This window comes from Alosa sapidissima, chromosome 5 (genome assembly GCF_018492685.1).
Source record: "Alosa sapidissima isolate fAloSap1 chromosome 5, fAloSap1.pri, whole genome shotgun sequence".
In the NCBI taxonomy this organism is placed as follows: domain Eukaryota; kingdom Metazoa; phylum Chordata; class Actinopteri; order Clupeiformes; family Clupeidae; genus Alosa; species Alosa sapidissima.
Window position 1 is genome coordinate 32,089,721 of NC_055961.1, and position 19,808 is coordinate 32,109,528.

At 47.5% G+C, this 19,808-nt stretch overlaps 1 protein-coding gene across 4 annotated transcripts in view; it reads left to right on the forward strand.

Moving 5' to 3' along the window:
• spns2 (spinster homolog 2 (Drosophila)) overlaps positions 1–19,808 on the forward strand; it is an 81,445-nt gene that overhangs the window by 40,194 nt on the left and 21,443 nt on the right. For 2 of the 4 annotated variants that reach the window (XM_042091807.1, XM_042091811.1), the window contains exons 4-10: positions 4,744–4,883; positions 9,990–10,141; positions 14,481–14,547; positions 18,336–18,478; positions 18,716–18,868; positions 19,280–19,312; positions 19,685–19,808. The exon at positions 19,685–19,808 is cut by the window's right edge and continues 66 nt beyond it. In XM_042091807.1, the coding sequence (XP_041947741.1) occupies positions 4,744–4,883; positions 9,990–10,141; positions 14,481–14,547; positions 18,336–18,478; positions 18,716–18,868; positions 19,280–19,312; positions 19,685–19,808 (812 nt within the window). The remainder of the gene's footprint in view (positions 1–4,743; positions 4,884–9,989; positions 10,142–14,480; positions 14,548–18,335; positions 18,479–18,715; positions 18,869–19,279; positions 19,313–19,684) is intronic. The other 2 variants (XM_042091808.1, XM_042091810.1) reach the window with 1 other exon arrangement.

Below are 19,808 nucleotides of genomic sequence, written 5' to 3' on the forward strand. Positions count from 1 at the left end.
GTGCTGCAGGATTTCTAGCCCTTTTCCCCTCATACTCAAGCCAACCGAGAGGAAGCTTATATTCCTTTTACTTTTATTTCACTTCCACAGACATGACACACACTTAGTCACACACACACGCACACACACATACACACACACACACACACACACACACACACTCCCTACACAGACAATCCTACACACATACACACACACACACACACACACACACACACACACACACACACACACACACACACACACACACACACACACAATCAGATTCAAAGGTTCACATGTTTTTATTGCGATCAGATCATGGCTAGTAACAGGCTATTATAGAAGCAGTGCATTCATTTGGAGGGAGAACGCATTGTGTGCATCTCCTGATTGGATGGATGCAGTGACAGCTGAGCCCACATCACTCCTTCCAGCACACTCACAATGAGAAACTCAAGGCAGCGGGACGGCAAGAATGGTCATTACTGCCCAGATGAGCTGTTTCTGTGTGTGTGTGTGTGTGTGTGTGTGTGTGTGTGTGTGTGCATGTGTGTGTGTGTGTGTGCGGGGGATGCTGACTGTCAGTGTGGATGACAGTGGGAACACTCTGCTCCTGCTTGTCAACCATACCCTCCACGCAAGCTAGGCTTCTCCTCCTCAGTGGCCATTTTTTTCTTTTTTTAAATGAAAGATTAATCATATTCTGCATGGCAACACACCTTCGCACGTAAACATCCGCGGTACTTTCCACCAACTAAAGTTCCCCCCGTACTGATAAGTCGATGAAGGTTGTGAAATCTCAAGAAGGATGTTACTGGGAGCAGTCGGAGCCGGAGTCTCTCTGAAAGATGTTTATTTTAGCGGCCTTTCTGGGTGTAAATCAAGTTCGCACTCGACAAGCGGGCCAAATGGGCCAGGGTCTGACCGTGCACGTCCAAGCCTTTTGGAAGTTATGTACCGACATTCTTTTCAACAAGCAATTAGCTAGAGAGCTTCTGCTGTGACCGTGTCACCCTCAGTTGAGAGGTGGCATCTGCTCCCTCCTGGCAAGATGACAATTTTTTTTTGTTTTCAAGTTCAGAGAAGGAGTGTTGAGAATTCCAGTTCGATTCACATTCCTGCTTTGATACCTTCTGGTGGCATGAATGCAAATGATTGATGGCTTTGTTTGTTTTGGTGTGTTTTTTTTTCATTTTTGACCTCCAGCGAACCAGGCTTTGTCACGCTACCTGCATGCTTCCTTACTGTTGCAACTTTTTGTTGCCCAGTTGATCACGCACAGTTGATGGCGGTTAGTCAGCGCAACCCGCCCCGCTGTGTTTTTACTGTAACTTATGCATTGTTAATCACCGCATCATCAATATTTCACAAACCCTTCCTGGTAGACATGTTGTGCAATTGTCCACATATCATCCCTTATGTTGGTGAGCGGGGCGGAGTGTGTGTGTGTGTGTGTGTGTGTGTGTGTGGGGGGGGGGGGGGTCTTCAAAACAAGTTGTCACTCTGGCCATAGAGTTGATACATTTTGTTGGTGTATTTTGCCCCCTCTATTAGTCAAGGTACTCAGAGGGAGCGTCACGAGAGCTTATTGAGCTGCATCTCCTCCTCACTCTCTTTGGTGCGGAGGCAGGGCCACCTCCCCTGTGTCCTCCAGTAGAACAGACCGAGGAGATAATGATCTTACTGAAGCAGCAAAAAAGTAGCCTAATATTTGAAGATGTCCGTGATTGGAAAAAAGAGAAGTTATTAGAGATCTTTGAAAGAGTACAGCCCTCGGGGAACGTCCTCTGTAATTGCATTTTTAACTGCTGGGCTTTTCTGCCAAGTCAAGGTCACGCTTCAGAGGGAAAGCAAGGTCATGTCGTGTTCTCTTTTTTAATCGCACCACTCTGCAAGATTGCCCGTTTCACTGGCCTCCACCCTAAGGAAGGTCCATGTTACTTGTGTGCAGACAGAGACTCAGCAGCAGCATCCCTGCAGAGATGGGCAGATGGGTCAGGGCCACAGGAGAGCAGGGCGGGTGGGGAGGTGCATTATGGGTAGTTGAGTGCAATGGGGTGATGTGTGGCTCTCGCCTCATTAACACACCGTAATTCACCGTTCCCACGAGTGCCAAGGGGAAGCAGCAGCGGTGGTTGTCTTGGTAACGTGCCCCCTTCACCTGGCAGATGTGCCCCCGACCCCCCTGGTTGGCACAACCATCTGCTCACGCTGACTAATCCCCCCGCTGTCAAAGTCGATCTTCTATCGATTGGTCACAGCTCGGAACATGAGCAGTCTGCACACACCTGGCCAGGGCGAATCGGGCTGGTACTCGTAGTGTGTGTGTGTGTGTGTGTGTGATGCCAGCACAATCCAGAAGAGGGTACCGAACATGTGTCTTGGTGTCAAGGTGTGTCAGGCGGTTCTATTTATGGCTGGGAAATATGTGTTCGAGCCCTAATTGATCTGAAAGCCGTCAGTATAAACAGTGGGCATGTTTGGGTTTCGGTCGGGGCTGCCGGCGAGTCTGTGGGATGTCAGCGGGAACCTCTGGCAGTAACCCGGTGAAGAGTCAGAAGTCAGGCCGCAACCCTAAACAGAGAGACAGGTCATCGCAAAAACATTTACTTTATAGCAGGGCGTGTTGGCCGTACCTCAGCACAAAGCCGTTTAATAACTAATGAGTGTGTGTGTGTGTATGTGCCTGTGTGAGTGTGAGTGTGTGTATTTCATCAGAAATGCTGGGCGTGATTGGCTTGCTCAATATCAGTGGAATTTCGTGTGCGATGGGAAATTTATCAGGTCAAACCTGTCTCTCATTTTGGCTTTACTTCAAAAAGGCAGTGATTGTTATAAACCATCTCCGCACAACTGCTGCCAAATGAAGATTATTTACATATCAGAGATGAGAATCATAAAGGTTGGTGTCCCCGGGCACTTCGGAAATGATACAAAATGCAGTGTGAAGTTATTGTAGTAGAGTATTTCCCCATTTGTTAGAATCTGCTGAGAAACACTGATGCTAATTTCCCCGTGGACTGGAAGAGAGCCCTCTCCTCTTCCTCTCGTAAATTTCACTCCAGCTGCCCCTCAGCAATCTCGCCCACACCAAAATGGGAAGTTATTAAAGATCCAAACGCAGGCTATCAGTCGCTGGCAGGACAGGCAGCAATATTTCATGCTGGCTGCATGTGCAGTGGCCAGACACACACACACACACACACACACACACACACACACACACACACACACACACACACACCATAACCCAGTAGGACTCTATGTACAGCTATGCCTCACTGCTCTGAGAAAACAGAGCTTGTTGATACCCTCCCTGGAGCAGAAGTCTTGGTTTCATCCATCACTAGGGATGGTTTTATGTGCCTGTAATTCCTGGTAATCAAATCACACCTCCGGCCGCAGCCATTCTCTTAAACCATATCAAAGGGTGGCCCGGGGTCCACTGGTGGTCCGCAAGCTATTCCAAATGGTCTGCGGGCAGATGTGGTAAAATATAATATAGATGAGTTGTTTGCAATATTGAACCAACTTGTATGTAAATCCAAACGCTACCTATGTAAGCTACGCCAGTATAAATCATGTCATCTGACACAATAAGCAAGGTGCAAAGACACTAAGCAAGGTTGTTCAGTGAGTATGCCTTTTGTGTGATATACTGTTGAAGTAGGTGAGGGTTTATTTTTATTGGATAAGTGGTCGATAAACGCTGTCTTAAACAGACAGATGACCTGATGTTTTCCCAACAGCTTGCATCTGTGATACTGCAAACAAGATGGTGTGTTATGTAACCTCCACCCTACCCCCTCTCTATTTGCATTGAAGTGTGTGTGTGTGTGTGTGTGTGTGTGTGTGTCTGTGTATGCAGCTCACGCCTCCAAAGACTCCTCAAGAGCGATAAGCTGCAAATCCCATTGTCCAACAGTAATTCCCTCAAGCGAAATCGCCCCATGCAAAAAACTATTATACGGACTCTCCACTCCGTCCTTAATTGGCCAATGCGGTCAGCATGAAGGTGATCCAGCATTTGGTGCTTGAGGTAGTGTGCACTTCTAAGGAAGCCCATAGCACACGATCGCAGCCCACTACAGGTTTTGGGTGAACACACATCAGATAAGATGGTGTTATAATCACATCAGGCCTATCACCCTCAGTGACAAACTGAGTGGCTAGACATAAGTGACTTGACCACAATCCACTAGAGGAAGTAAATGTGTAATGAGTTAGCCATTAGTTTGAAGGGCTTTCCTGACTCCCACATGGTACCACTGTCACTGATTCTTCATACTCTACAAGTCTGTTACCGCTGCAGTTTACTGCTAGGGAATGATTAAGGATGTAGGCTCAGAGCCATTTCTCTTGGTCATAATAATAAAACCTTCTCTCTAGTTATCATTGATTTACTGCCAGACTTCCACACGTACAAATGTGATGATGTCACTTGGGGATTGCTCATGCCTTGCATCTTAACCTAGCTACTCAAGGTTAATGAGCAGAATTTTGTGTGTGTGTGTGTGTGTGTGTGTGTGTGTGGGGGGGGGTTGTGTGTGTGTGTGTGTGTGTGTGTGTGTGCGTGTGTGTGTGTGTGTGTGTGTGTGTATGTGTCTGTATGTGTACAGTGCTGTGAGGGTACAGTATATCACATGGCGGTCAGTTTAGTGCAGATTGAAATCTTCTCTGAAGTCCTATATGAAACTGCAGTAAGTGGTCAAAAGGAGCCGTCATTTCATCTCTCCTCTCTCCTCTGTCCTCTCCTTACAGTGTTCATCTGCAGCTTCATGTTTGCCGCCCCTGTCTTCGGTTACCTGGGTGACCGCTTCAACCGGAAGGTCATCCTCAGCTGTGGCATCTTCTTCTGGTCAATCGTGACCTTGTCCAGCTCCTTCATCACCAACAAAGACGTAGGTGACATCCACCCTCTCTTCCCTCCTCCACACTCCCCTCCTCCTTTCCCCTCCTCCTTTCCCCTCCTCCTTTCTCCTCCTCCTTTCCCCTCCTCCTTTCCCCTCCTCCTTTCCAACCTAGAGCCCCACATCACTCTCCCCTCCTGACCACAACCCAAGCCAGCTCATCCATACTTACGGCTTCCTGTAAACCCCCCTCCACTAAACGCTGGTTTTCCAGAGTAGGGATTTGAATTTCCAGCACTCACCTCTATTTTCAGTTGCAATATTTCACTCGATATGTAATTACTGTGGGATTTATATCCTCATCGTTTGTGAAACTAGCTGAAAGGGTGGGGAGCCGTTTATCTACATATTTAGCGTCGCGCCGTCTCACTCTCGCTCTAAATCAGTCCGTGAGTCCCCCCGTTGTCTGGTGAGGATGCGTTCTCCTGTGGCGGGAGTGGCCAGGGACCTGTGTGTGTGGCTGCAGTGTGGTGCGGTGTGGTGCGGTGTGGTGTGGTGTGGTGTGGTTGAGGATGCAGCTCGCTGGCGCGTGCAGTCTGAAGGTCTGCAGTCCCCCTCCCCTCCCCTGCAGATGAAACGGCAGGCGTGGGCTGCTTTGCATAGGGCGCACTCAGACGGAGGAGACTTCATTACGGCTCTGTTGCTCCCTGTCAGAGCCACTGTGTGTCTTCGCTCTCGTTTTTGGCTCAAGCGCTTTACCCCAACGGCCCCCGCAGTAGAAAAGAAAATGGGTGTCTGTCCCGGTACAGTCCTCTTTCAGTCAGCTTTTTGTAAGAATTAGGGCTTCTAAATTCTTGGGCTCTTAAGTAAAAACAGGAATATAATCAAGTAAAAACGATAACATCTTATCGAGTAAAAACAGTAATGTAATAACTAAGAACATACCCTAGATATATTCTCAAAGGGTCATGATATACATGTGTATGTGTATGAATTTCATTGGAATGTGTCCATCAGTGATAGAGAGGAGGAGAAGCTGCATTCTCTGCCAGCTCTGGAAGATGACACGTGAGGTGCACAGGGGTGCAGGCTAGCAGAACTGGCCTGTCCGTCACATGATCCTCCAAACACCACTAAGATGCTCCCTGGAACTGCTGCCCCACACATAATTACCCTCTAAACGCCAGAGTGAGTCACTAATGACACGAGGACTAGGGTGGTGCCGGGGGGCTGCCCACACAAGCTAGCCAATGCAGACATTCGATTTCCTCCTAATTGATTCACATTGTCTTGAATGTCAACGAGAGAAGCCTCTGGTAATGTGCAGTGTGGTGCAGTGTAGAGTGGTGTGGTGCGCTGTGCTGTGCTGTGCTGTGCTCCAGTGGTCCAGATGCTCTTTTGGGTGGCTTGCATGGCGAGGAGCTGTGATGTGCGTTGTTGTTGTGTCTCTTGGGAGGCCCGCTGGGAGAGAGCTGGAGTCGGACTGCTAATTAAAAGGCCACATTAATGCTGAGATGACAGCAGCAAAGTGACAAGCCGAGCACTGCTGCGCTCGCTGTTGCCGCCGCTGCTGCCTGCCGTCGCCAGGGGTTGGTTGCCGTGCAGGACGGTGCGGTGCGGCGCTGCGGCACGCGGTGGCTCCGAGGGGAGGAAGATGGCCGCCTCCCGTGTGGAGTGGACGCTGCTAATCCTCCTGAGGCTGAACTGCTGCTGACTGGACTCCACACTGATGGAGGAGGAAAGGAGGAGGGGGCGGCAGTCTGCATTTTTTGGACTGGCACTCTTGACATGTGCCCAATCGCTCTCTCACACTCACACACATGCAGGCAGGCAGGCACACACACACACACACACACACACACACACACACACACACACACACACCACACAGAGAAAGCAGTTCAGTTTCACCCACACAGAAATGAATAGAGATGCACCATAATTGCACATATTATACATGTGTGGTATGCACATTTCTGTAATTATAAAGACAATAGGACAAACACTGACACACACCCACTATTGCATGGCTGCGACATTGCATGTGCACACACACACACACACACACACACACACACAGACAGACACTCCTACACATACTTGGTGAAATTACACAACTGCTACAGATTCATACCCTGGCAACAAGAACTACAAACAAAAAGAAGAAACATCCCCAGCTCAAAACCGATGATAAGTCATGGCACATGTTTTCCAGGGGTAAAATCATAAAACATCTAACACCACAGCTGTCTAGTCTTTGTAACGCAGAACCCTAAATTAAGTAATGTTTTTCTAAACCTTATAACCACTCTGTTGCCCAAGATGTTGCTCAGATGTCATGGAATTGCAGCTACACTAAAATAACATCAGGGCCTTATTGCAGTTATCTTCCACCCACGCTATCATTTTGACTCAGATTAGGGAATATTTAGGCAGAGATTACTAATTATAGTTTGTCTGGTGTACACATGTGAATAGGTACATCATATATTTAGCATTTATAAAGATATGCATGTTGTTTTTGTAGAGCAGAATTGCAGGGAATTCATGTTTTGCCAGAAGTCCTCTTTTATACTCTGTGTGACAATTACCGTCCTATTGCTGTCTTTGTGAGTGTTTTGGGGGGTTCACTTAGGAACAAATTAGTGTGCAATTAAGTCAGAATAGTCTGGTGTGAAATAGTCTTTTTTCCATATTTTGCATAATCCCATTTCTTGCTTTGACAAACAAGCAAGAGGAGGATGTCTCGGGGTGCTTGGCGCTGGTGCGTTGGGAAAAAGAATATGCACATATTTTAGCCGATCACATTTCCATCCTCATCTTTATTTATTCAATCCTGAGAGACAGACAGAGAGAGGGAGAGAGAGCGAGAGAGAGAGAGAGAGAGAGAGAGAGAGAGAGAGAGAGAGAGAGAAAAAGATGCAGCTGGCTTTCATTCATAACCCATCTCCAGAAATGTGACCGGGTGAAAACACACAGGCAGATGTGTCTGTGGCTGCTATTGTTTTTTTGTTTTTGTTTTGTTGTTTACGCCTCGCCAAAACCCAAATAGAGACTTGCGGTTCAGCGGCCATGTGCATAAAAACACACAGTGGAGATGAAAAGCCACACTAACGCCCAGCACAGAGCCCCACTAAATGATGCCTATGAGATAAACTGAGTCCCTGCTATAACTCATTGAAAACAACACTGTGAAGTGCAGCAACAAATCAAAAGGGCTAAGTGCAGGGTGCATCTTTTCTTTTCTTTTGGTGAGAGGGACAGTGCGTTTGACGCTGACGCATGAGGTCAGTGTGGAGGGGAGCTGGCATGGCGTGGGTTATGGGTTATGGGCTGCTGCGGATCACACGTGTGGCGCCTGCAGTCGTCTTTCATGCACGCGTGTTTTCACTGCGTCACACTGAATTTAAGTTCCAGGGCTCCCTCTCCCCAACAGCTGCTGTGACAACCCCCCCCCCCCCCCCCCCCACACACACACACACCTTACACACACACACACACACACATTGTCTTAGCTCCCACACCTGAAGGGGGTTTGGACAGAGCATGAAACACAGAGGGCTACATATGGGGTCATGACACCCACCTGCTTCTGTCACTTTGAACAGCAATTAATCCCACTGCTCTTGATGGGAGAATCCAGTAGGCCCCTTCCTCCCTTCCTCACACACACACACACACACACACACACACACTAGCCACATGCACTAACACCTCTGCAGGCTGCAGGCCCTGGGGCAGAGTGAAGACAGGCGAGAGAGTGCAGATATCTTCTGTCATACAGTATTACTGCAGGTCTGTGTGTGTGTGTGTGTGGGTGGGAGGAACTTCAGTGGACAAAATGTATAATCTGCATAGGATTCCCTGTTCAGCTTTGTGTGGATTCCTGTCACATACTGCACAGCGCATCCCAGTGGGAATTACATAACAGGCAACAATAGCAGCACTTTTTTCCTCCCTCTCTCCCTCGCTCTCTCTCTCTCTCTCTCTCTCTCTCTCTCTCTCTCTCGCTCTCTCTCTCTCTTCCTGGCTGATGGCTTGTCTTGCTGAGCTGAGTGCTGTAAGGTGGAGGGAACTGGGGGGAAAGAGATGGAGTCATGGACATCCGTTAATAGGAATGCGGCTGTACACCACACACACCAACGCAGAATTCTCCCTCCCTTCCTCCCTCCATCACTCTCGATCAGGGCTTCATATTATCTCATTCATATCAGCCTCAGACCTCCCTCCACTCTCCGAGCCCACGGCTAGTGCTAGATGTCCCTCAGGGGCCTTCACTGTGGTCTCTTTATGAGTCGGCTATCTGCATTAAGTTTGAGCACTCTGTGTGCTGGATGCTGTTGCGTATCGGAGAGCAGAGCTGATGGATTTTATTTAATGAATTTACTACAGACATCCTGGATGCCACTAGTGGATTGCTACAAGAGAGGGAAAGAGAGTAAGAGAGAGGGGGGGTGTTGGGGTTGGTGAGGAAGAGCAGATATTAGAGAATATAAAAAAGAAGGCTTCTGAGTGTGTGTGAAGATTTCCATATTTAGCTGGATGACCCATATTTTAGATCCGCTCTTTTAAAAAGTTGAGACTACACATTGAGTCACACATTTTTAATGAAGGCTTCTCATGGATGGCTATTTATATGAATAGCTTCTGTTCGGGCTCTCTTGTCTTCAGGACAAGACAGGGAGGCGCCTGTGCTTGCTTCCTTCCCCATACCAATAAAAAAACAATGTGTGTGGGTGTGGGTGTGGGTGTGGGCATTTGAGGTGGGGACGAAGATCCTTGCCCACATGTGTCACCTTGTGTTCAGGAGAAATACAACGATTTATTTTCAGTAATAACACAATGCCCAGGCTAATTTAAGGTCATAATTGTCATGACTCCTGGGTTGATGTTCCACATATTATTGCTGAATGGTTTGAAGGGGCTCATATGTTCAGAAGTGGCGCATCCTTATGATGCAATCAGTAAGGGACAGACCCTAGAGGAGCTTTAGGAAATCTGAAATGAAAAAGAATTTCAATTAGCATTGGGCATTGTAATGAATAGAACCAGAATGTCATTAATCATAATCCATGTCCAGATGCTGTGAACTTGGCTGAATGCAGTAACGAGTGTGATAACGAGTGTGATAATTGATTGCGTTGTCTCTGGTTGCAGCATTACTGGCTGTTTGTGCTGAGTCGGGGCCTGGTTGGGATCGGCGAGTCCAGCTACTCATCCATCTCCCCCACCATCATCGGCGACCTCTTCACCAACAACAGCCGGACCATGATGCTGTCCGTCTTCTACCTAGCCATACCGCTGGGGAGGTAAGTGGCCCAGTCCCATTTAGTCCACCACCACCACGCACGCACGCACGCACGCACGCACGCACGCACGCACGCACAAACACACAGAGGCAGGTTTGGAAGGCAGGTTTGGAAGGGTCCTAAAGCCAGTGGGGAATACATGACATTTTCCCTATTTAGCAGAGCGCCAGCACAAAATGTGACAGGCTCTGCTCTGAATGTCTGGTGACACGGCAAACCCACAGACATCTCCTGGTCCCAGTCCAGTTTTGTTGAGGGGAAAATGTGGGGATCAGCCCTTTGGAACAGATAACTTTATTTCAGGTTCTGAACAGAGGATAAGAAATATCTTAATCTCATCTTTAATATTCATGCATTCATTCACACCTCATGATGAGATTCATTACCTTGAGTTTAATTGCATATCCTCAGTAGCAAAGGTATTCAGCAAGATGGTGATTAGATTGGTACAAATGTGAATATTTTTGGAATAGTAAGAATATCTGCTCTGCAGGAAATGTGAGTGAGTGAGTGTGTGTGTGTGTGTGTGTGAGAGAGAGAGAGAGAGAGGGGGGGAGAGAGAAAGAGAAAGAGGGAGAGAAAATGCATTTTAGGGGAGAATTATCTGCTGCCAGCATCTGCTGGAGGGAAAGGTCAGGCGCTGGGGCTGGCTGTGTGTGTCCTTTTGTGTTGTGTCTGAGGTGGCAGCTAAAGCAAAGCGCTTAGAAGGTCTGTGTGGGAGAAAGGGCAAGCTTATGAAATGACACACGCTGAAAAGTTCTCAGAGAGAGGAGACAGAAAAGGAAAGAAAGAAAGGGAGAAAGAAAGGGGGAGAGAGAGAGCTTGAATTTGTCTATTCTGATTGTCAGCTTTAGATGACTTCCTTCCTTCATTCTCTTATTGTAAATGAGGGTTTGCTGTGTGAGCGTGAGCGACTCGACTTATTGTTACTTGCGGTGAAACATTCCCAAAAGTCGTCCGTGCCTGAGCCTGTGTGTTCGCATGTTTACCTCAGACGGCTCACCCACAGGGCCTCCCGCCATCTAAAGTATTGAAAGACACAATGCGCTTCATGACTTTGCGGCCCTCAGGATTCCAATTGAAAGTGGGCCCCCTGCAGATCATCCACAATAAAGCCCCTTTAATGACAACCTCAGCAGCTCCTCTTCACCACACACTGCACAGAGTCAGATAGAAGAAACACATCACACACCGTGTGTAGAAGTCCTCATGTGGGACCGACTCCCCTGCAGGATGCTCTGAATCAATCCAGTCTGAAATGGATTTTCTCTTCTGTGCTAGCGAATGCAAGGGACACACAGAAAGAATCCTAATGTACTCTGACTTCATAATTACGGCATTAATATTACATTTTGCCTGGAGCAAGAAGTACAGTCATTACTGTTAAAGTCTGTATCTTTCTTCAGGCAAAGCTGAAATCATGAATGTAATAAATATTATAGTATAAGACTCCCAATAACAACACTCTGTGGCATACACACTTAGGGAAACGAATCCCATACATGTATGAAATCATAGTCCTAGACTACAAGAGAACTTCACTGAAACCCATGTACAGGAAACTGACATTGGAAGATTTTTCAAGAAGTTTATCGTCAGGCACGCCTGTGCTTGGGTCTAATAGTATTGATGGCAGATTGAGTGGAGTCGGGGGGAGTGGACAGGAAAGGCGCCCATTTGTGGTATGTCGAGTCGAGAGGGCTCGCAGTCCGGCCGGCAAACGCGCTACTCTACGGCAACCCCGAAACAATGAGAGGTGACAGACTGGGGCTGCAGAAAGGAGCCGCCAAACATCCTCTGCAGAGTCCAGGCCTCTGTGTTGTTTGTCTTCGTTGGGCTTGTTGTGGCTGTTTCCAGGAAGTGACCTCAGGCGCAAGATCGGGGTGAAAGGGAAACGGTATCCCCCATGCCCTGGACCAAAGAGGGACAGCCTGCCAAGCCAAAAAACACTTTCTCCTTCAAGTTCCTCACACTACCGCAGGGGGTTTCATGACCACTGTATTGTAGTAGTCCTTGGTGTAGACATTTTGATCAGTTGTTTTAGAATAGAAGATTTTGGGTCCTAATATCGACGTAACATAATGTTTATTGAATGATATCAGCAGGGTCAGTTACTGGAAATGGACTGACCACTGACAATGATGTTACAGTATCCTGACTGCGCTTTAGAGTTTCAAGGAAATGCCACAAGCTGAACCATTGTGAACGGTGTTTCTTTTTTAGGAGGTTAATCAGTTTATTTCAGCAGTGCATGCTGCTTCCTCTGCTGAATCCAATGTGTGTGTGTGTGTGTGTGTGTGTGTGTGTGTGTGTGTGTGTGTGTGTGTGTGTGTGTGTGTGTGTGTGTGTGTGACATGGCAGATTTGCATGAAGTGATGCATTGGGGAAAACACACACACACACACACACACACACACACACACACACACATGCAGACAAATCCATTGTACTCAAGGTCACTGTGGCTCAGCCTTCCATTTACAGTATGGTGTGTATGTAGGGGGCATAATTAATGGTAAACAATGGCCCATACCTGCGTCCGCTGTCTGTGTATGTCTGGGAACACAGGAAGTGTGTGTGAGGGAGGAATGTCGGGAGGTGCTGAACACCGAACACCTCCTTACGCTCTGGAGGAATGGAAATGAGCAAACCTCATGTGCGCTCTCTCCGCTACACAAACACCAGTGTCTCCTCTGGGGCACATTTCATATGCACAACCCAAGAGACACGTCTTGTGGGAAGAATCATGGGGAAGTGCCAAATGAAGAAGACCTCAAATCAAGCCATCATTTTCCTTCACCACACGTTGATAAGCCATCTAAATCCTGCATGTTTTCTGAAAGCGTCTTATCTTTAGCTTTATTCAAACAGCACTTCAGAGCACAATGCAATCTAATCTCAGATCTTGTTTTGCTAAAAACTGTGTGACCAGATAATCAAGACCAAAAACAGCAAAGACTACTATCAAAGGTAACATCTTATTGCAATTAGGCCATCCAAGCTTGAAGGACTTGTCCCTTTACAATGGTGTTGCTTTGTATTCAGTCTTTGCTGATGATTACAGTAGAAGACTTTATTTATTTAACTAATCCTTTTTACCTGTCATTAGCAAAGATACTACAGGGAGAATGACTTAAAATGGCCAAAAACAATGGCTTCACAATGCCACAGCCCATAATAGGCCCATAATACTTCCACTTTCAGTTAATGATCCAGTGATGTAATCTTTTAAAGCTCCTGAAACTACTTTAGCAAGGAGTGTTGCTGAAACATTCCTCAGGTGATAAAGCCAAGGGACAGACCCAACAGGACATCACTGATGGGATTGGATCAGACATCCATCACAGTGACACATGTACAGTGTTCAGACTCCTACTGTGAGATCATTGTGAGTAAATAGCACATTAGGACCCAAACCTGACTCAGACAGACATGGTGATATGGGCACTCTCGTGAGACGTGTGCGTGTCCTGGGCAAAACAGAGTAATTAAAGGTTCTTATCAGGTGACAAACAGGCAAACAGGCTGAGAGGGACTTTCAGTCTGAGGTTGACAAAGAGTGACTCACAAATTCCTCTCATACCTGGTCGAGCGGAGAATTTCCACCTTCGAAGTATGTGTCACTTTACACACACACACTCGCATACTCTCACACCCACATAAAACAGGCGCGCCGCGGTGGTCTAAACAAACACGTCCCCAAATAACCTGAGACACAAACCACTGTGCGAATAAAGCTGTCTCTGCCTCTCTTCTGCTGAGGTGTGTTAGCTGGTAATGCCCCTGCCATAAAATCAAAAGCCTTCCCTAGTCAGAGCGGGAGTGCAGTGTTGGCATGGCATGTGTCCTCGACTCACACACATACCCCCCCCCCCCCTCCTCCCACCCCAGCCACCCCGAGGAAGAAAAATCGCTGAGACACTGCCGTTATCTGGGGCTGCTTGACCCCCTTATGCAAGCCTCTCTGTGGTTGGTGCAATCCAGTGCAAAGGCAGAGACGGTCCCATCTGCTTTCGCAAGGCATACAGACACACACACACACACACACACACACACACACACACACACACATTAGGACACAGCCGTGCCCGTGAGAGCATACATTTTTCACCTGCCATGACTCGGCTTTTAGGAGGGCACTCGGGTTCGGCGGCGGCACTTGGAAAAATGGACAGATGTAACAAAAGAAGAGAAGAAAGGACAGGGAGACAATAGGGAAAAAGAGACAGGCGTGTGGGAGGGTTTGGAGTTAGAGATGTTTGTTTGTGTTGCACTTTGTTTGTTTATGTATGGTTGCCGTGTTAACCACCCCAGTTTCCCTTTTGTTTCCTCTCTGCAGCGGTCTGGGCTACATTCTGGGCTCCACTGCCAAAGAGGCCGCAGGAGACTGGCACTGGGCACTCAGGGTAAGGACACTCACTCACCTCAGTGGACGCTCTGTCCAATGTAAACCACAACATGTTTACAGCAGAGGAAACACACAGCACTCTTTCCATCACAGACACAATACAATACAATATACAATACAGTTGTGGCCAAAAGACTGTAGAGTTCACCTACATAGCCTTCCAATGAAGACAGCAATAGAGCAGCTTAACAGTCTTTCATGTTTATCAGAATACATGTCCACACATGTCCTCAGATAGATGTACGGACATTTGGATTAATGTGGGTAGGAGAGTGGAGTGCTAAAGAGAAAGGTGAGCTCTGGATATCATTACAGTTCACCACCAAAATGTGAACAAGTTGTTCCCATCCCAAAGTGCAGGATCTTAAGTCTGATTTGCCCCTGTGAGTCCACACACACACACAAACGGCAGCATCAAAACATCCTGCCAAAAGCCCAGAACATTTAGGGACTCGGTGAAAGATGGACCACAAGCATAATCCACACCACTGTGAGCTGACAAGTCCGGAAAATGGCCTTACAACCAAGGGTTACACACACATGCACATGTATACACACAGGGGTTATACACACATACACACACACACAAACACATACACACACACACGCTCGATCTCACGGCACACAAACACACCGCAGCAGAGACACAGAGTCCTGTATGCTCATGAATGCTTCATTTCTGTCCATCCGTCTCAAAATAACACCCAGCGCACCACTTGGAAATAGCCCCGGCACAACCACATCGGACAGGTGAAACCCAGAATACCACGTCGGTTACGGAAAGGGCCGCCGAATGTTTACTTGCACTATGCGAGGGCCCCTCCGAGTGGGTGTCCTCTCAGATGCGCCGGACAGTGGCGCTACACTGAAACGCATTAATATGGCATTACCCGAGTGGCCCTGGGATCGCTTTCACAGATGGTATATCGAATCTCCGCTCTTAACGAAATAACGCGCTCAGGGAGCCACCTCTGACCCGCAGATAGTCTTTCAGTGCTGTCTTTGTGCGGCGGAGTGTGGCGGGCACTTACTACCTCCTCGGCACAAAGACACACTTGTTCCATAAAAAAAAAAGTGTCCCCCCCTCTCTCTCCCCGGTCCTGCTATTTGTCATCGGACCACTCCAGCAAAAGGAAGAAAAAAAAATGAAATGCGTTTTTAATCAAACGCTAATAGCCGCCTCTGCGGGTGATTGATATGAGGAAATTAGCCGGAGTCGGTGCTGCACCTTCCCTGACCGTGCCACCAGGAAATTCCTTGCCACTCTCACGGAAAAGGGGAAGAAAAAGCCGACAGCTGAACTTGGACCGTACAAAAAGGAGCCTTTGGGGGAACAGCTGAAAGCATTTTAAAAGACTTGGGCCCCGACACTTCATTAGTTTACCCGCTTTTTTTCGACTGAAAGGGAAAACTGTGCTCGCTATAAAAAAAACACACTTACAGGTGGAGTACAGAGTTAACAGGTGAAGTTCATTATGGCTGCTATTGGACGCTTAAAGACCAGTGAGAGTGCCGCTTTCATGACCACTTCACATTAACCTCAGTGTGTGGCTACTCCTTCCAGTCCAGCCAGTGAAGAAAAAAAGTATATCATTGGTCTACTGTCTATGAGGAGACTTTAAGGGGAGTCTTAAACTTGCCCTTTGGAACCGTGGTGAACAAAGGACCTCTTGACAGTTATACAACCCATGGAAACAGGAATGGCATTTCTCGACTTTTTTTCCAAACACCTCCAAACAGTGTGCAGGGCCACATTGTTCCAGGCCCTTGCATGCCGACCTTCTAATAAAACATTGCAAGGGGCAGGAGAGGGCAATTAATCACCCGCCGGGGCTTTTAAAGAATAAAGGAAAGAAAAGAAAACAGAAAAACGACAACAAGTACTGTACATGAAACAGTTTTCTTACCAGCAGTATCCTGCTTTGAGGAAAAAACACTTTGTGGCACTTTCCGCTTGTTTTGTCGACCCCAGAGAGAGCGTTTAGAGGCAGCCTTCCTCTCAGAGGAGGAGAGGTGGAGGAGTGCAGCCAAAGATGAAGGGTGAGAATGTGGAATAGTGTGTGTGTGTGTGTGTGTGTGTGTGTGTGTGTGTGTGTGTGTGTGTGTGTGTGTGTGTGTGTGTGTGTGTGTGTGTGTGTGTGTGTGTGTGTGTGCAGAAGACCTCTTGTTTGATATCTGCCTCCATCAGACTGCAGAGGAAAAGCCCAGCGGCCCCTCACCTTTTAATCACAGACTGGTATTTGAGTGACATCGGCTGGCAGGGTCAGAGTGCATGCTGGGACATCAGCCCTGGCTTTGATACAGCGTCTCCACACACACGTCTCAAGTCTAACACAACGGCAAAAGAAGACAAGGAGTAATGAGTGGCTACAACCCCACCCTCCCAGATTCATTGCTCAAAGGAAATGGGCTGTAAATTAAACGTCCTTACAAAGCATTGGATTTGGGAGCTGTTTTTGGTGCTTTCTGTGGAGTGGGATGGGGAATGGAGGAGCGGGGTGAACCGTGCAGCCGTAATAGGCCTGAGAGGACGAGTCAACAAGCCACTTTAGTAGATGGGACAGGGAGACAAAGAGATTTATGACCCAGCCCTCACACAAAATCATACGCTTTAGAAGACAGGAGTACACACGCACGAGCACAGACACAGACACACACACACAAACACACACATACACACACATACACATACACACGCACACACACACACACACACACACACGCACACACACACACACGCACACACACACACACACACACGCATGCACACGCACACACACACACATGCATGCAGACGCACACACACGCGCACACAGCCACACACACACACACACATACATGCACACACAAACAAAACAAAGCACTCAGTCAAAAATGCAGCAGTGCACTGCTTGTTAAGGATGCAGAGATGCCCACGACATAAAACATTTGGAGGAGGATATCTTCTGACAGGCGGATATTTTTTCTGTTGTTGAATCCAAATGTTCACCCACAGCCCTTTCATGTAGGCAGCAAGCTACACAGGATAGAGAGAGAGAGAGAGAGAGAGAGAGAGAGAAAGAGAGAGATGCGGGGAGGGAGTGAGTGATTGCGAGAGAGAGGGAGAGAGAAGCAAAGGAGGAATCCCTGCTCGCTGCGGTGCAGTTTCCATCATAGAGGATGATAAAGGAGATAATAGCTGCTGGCCCGTGAGGCTGCGGCTGTGCCCAGACAAAGAGCTCCGTGCCACTGGAGGAGCCAGAGCCGTAATGGAGTCCACCGGGCGCAGCAGCACCCAGCTGCGCTGGACTCTTAAGCCACCACCACCACTTACAGCCACACACACTGTTCCACTCACACACCACACACACATTTAGCAGCCTGGGCTGAACGCCCTTTGTTCAGGTGGAGCCACTGCTGCCTACACTTGATGGGGCATTATAGGACATATTCAGCACAGTCTATTTTTTGACAGAGCAATTCAGGCTGGTATATGCAACACACCTTGGTTTCTATTCATCTGGGTTTCCCTGGAGACAGTGATGCTCTGTTTCTGCAGCGATGGCCAGATTGCGGTTTTGCGGCAAGACTAAATAAGCCAGCACTGTGGTGGATCAGTTGGGGGATTTGTGTGATGTAATGTAAACACATTCATGCTTGCGTGCTGTCACATTACTCAGGAGGTATTTCATGTGGCAGTGGCAGCTGTGGGCTTTTTTGAGTGAAATCTCGTAATGCCTCTAAGTCCTTGCTTATAACCGTCACCGTTTGTTAAGTTGGCTGAAAAAGATGTTTGTTTTTCCGAAGGTGTCGCCGTTCCTGGGTGTGACCGCAGGAACCCTGATCCTGGTGTTCGTGCCGGAGCCTAAGAGAGGCACTGTGGAGCAGCACGGAGCCCGGTTCAAGAGCCAGACCACGTGGGTCTGTGACATGAAAGCTCTGCTCAAAAAGTAAGACAGCAAAGACACAGCCGAAGGCTCCGCAAATCTCCCTTTATGCCTGCAGTTTTAGGATGGTTATACAATATATTGCAGTGGCATGCTATACACAGTGCAATGGGAGCACAATACAAGTGTACTTTAGAAGAACAGGAGAAGTATGGTGAGAAAAAAAGGTGGAGGACACTTTTACCCTGAAATTGAGCTCATTTGTTTATGTTTTTCTTTGCACTTCCTTCACTCTGATAGCCGGAGCTTCGTCTTCTCCTCCCTGGCCTCTGCGACTGTGACCTTTGCCACGGGCGCCTTTGGCACCTGGATCCCTCAGTACCTGTTCCGTGCACGGGTGGTGCAGAAGACCGCCGAGCCCTGTGTCGATACACCGTGTAAAAGCCATGACAGGTATGAGCCACCACCTTCACCCGCTTCAGAGCATTTAGCTTCTCCCGTCATGATTAGAGGAAATTTGATGACAGTAGATAAAATAAGTTAAAAGAAGATAAAAATACACACATACACACACACACACACACACACACACACACACACACTATTTGTACCTGGTAATTCTCTGGTCAATGTTAAAATCAGTACAACTATGATAGTCATCATGTAAATAAAATGATAATTTTTTTTCTATATTTGTAGATAAAACTTAAATGATTGTGTACATGAAATGTCGAGGAACACTGTGTTAACTTAACCGCTGTGTCTACTGTATGAGTTCAAATAATGGCCGAGTGCAGATGCATGTACTGTATAGGCTATGCTGTGCTAGTCACACACACGTTTGACTTTGTGTTTTCCAAATAGGCCTACTGACAATGCAATGTTTTACAGAACTGTGTAAGTTTTGTTATTGTTATTGTATTGCTATTATTTTTTACAAATATTTGTGAAATGTGAATTTTTAAATCACAGTGGGTGTAGGCTAGCCTTTACAAATCCAAGACAAGAATCCAACAGAGAGGCAATACAAAATCCTATAAGAAAGTAAAATCATGATGAAAATCCTCTTGGGAATTTTCAATCCATTAGACCTCTAGAATCCTTTGCAATACCAACAGTGAAATCAGAATTCTATTGGAATCCTATTGAAATATAAAGAAATCCTGTAGGATTTCCACTGTCCCATTGAATCCTAATGGAAAAAACGGTACCCTAAAGGATTTCTTGGTAAGGGCAGTGGTTCTGATGTTGTGTCCTCCGGTCCTGCAGTCTTATATTCGGAGCGATCACGTGTGTGACGGGTCTGCTGGGCGTGGTGATTGGCGCTGTGATGACCCGGTGGTGTCGACAGAGGACGGAGCGGGCAGACCCGTTGGTGTGTGCCGTCAGCATG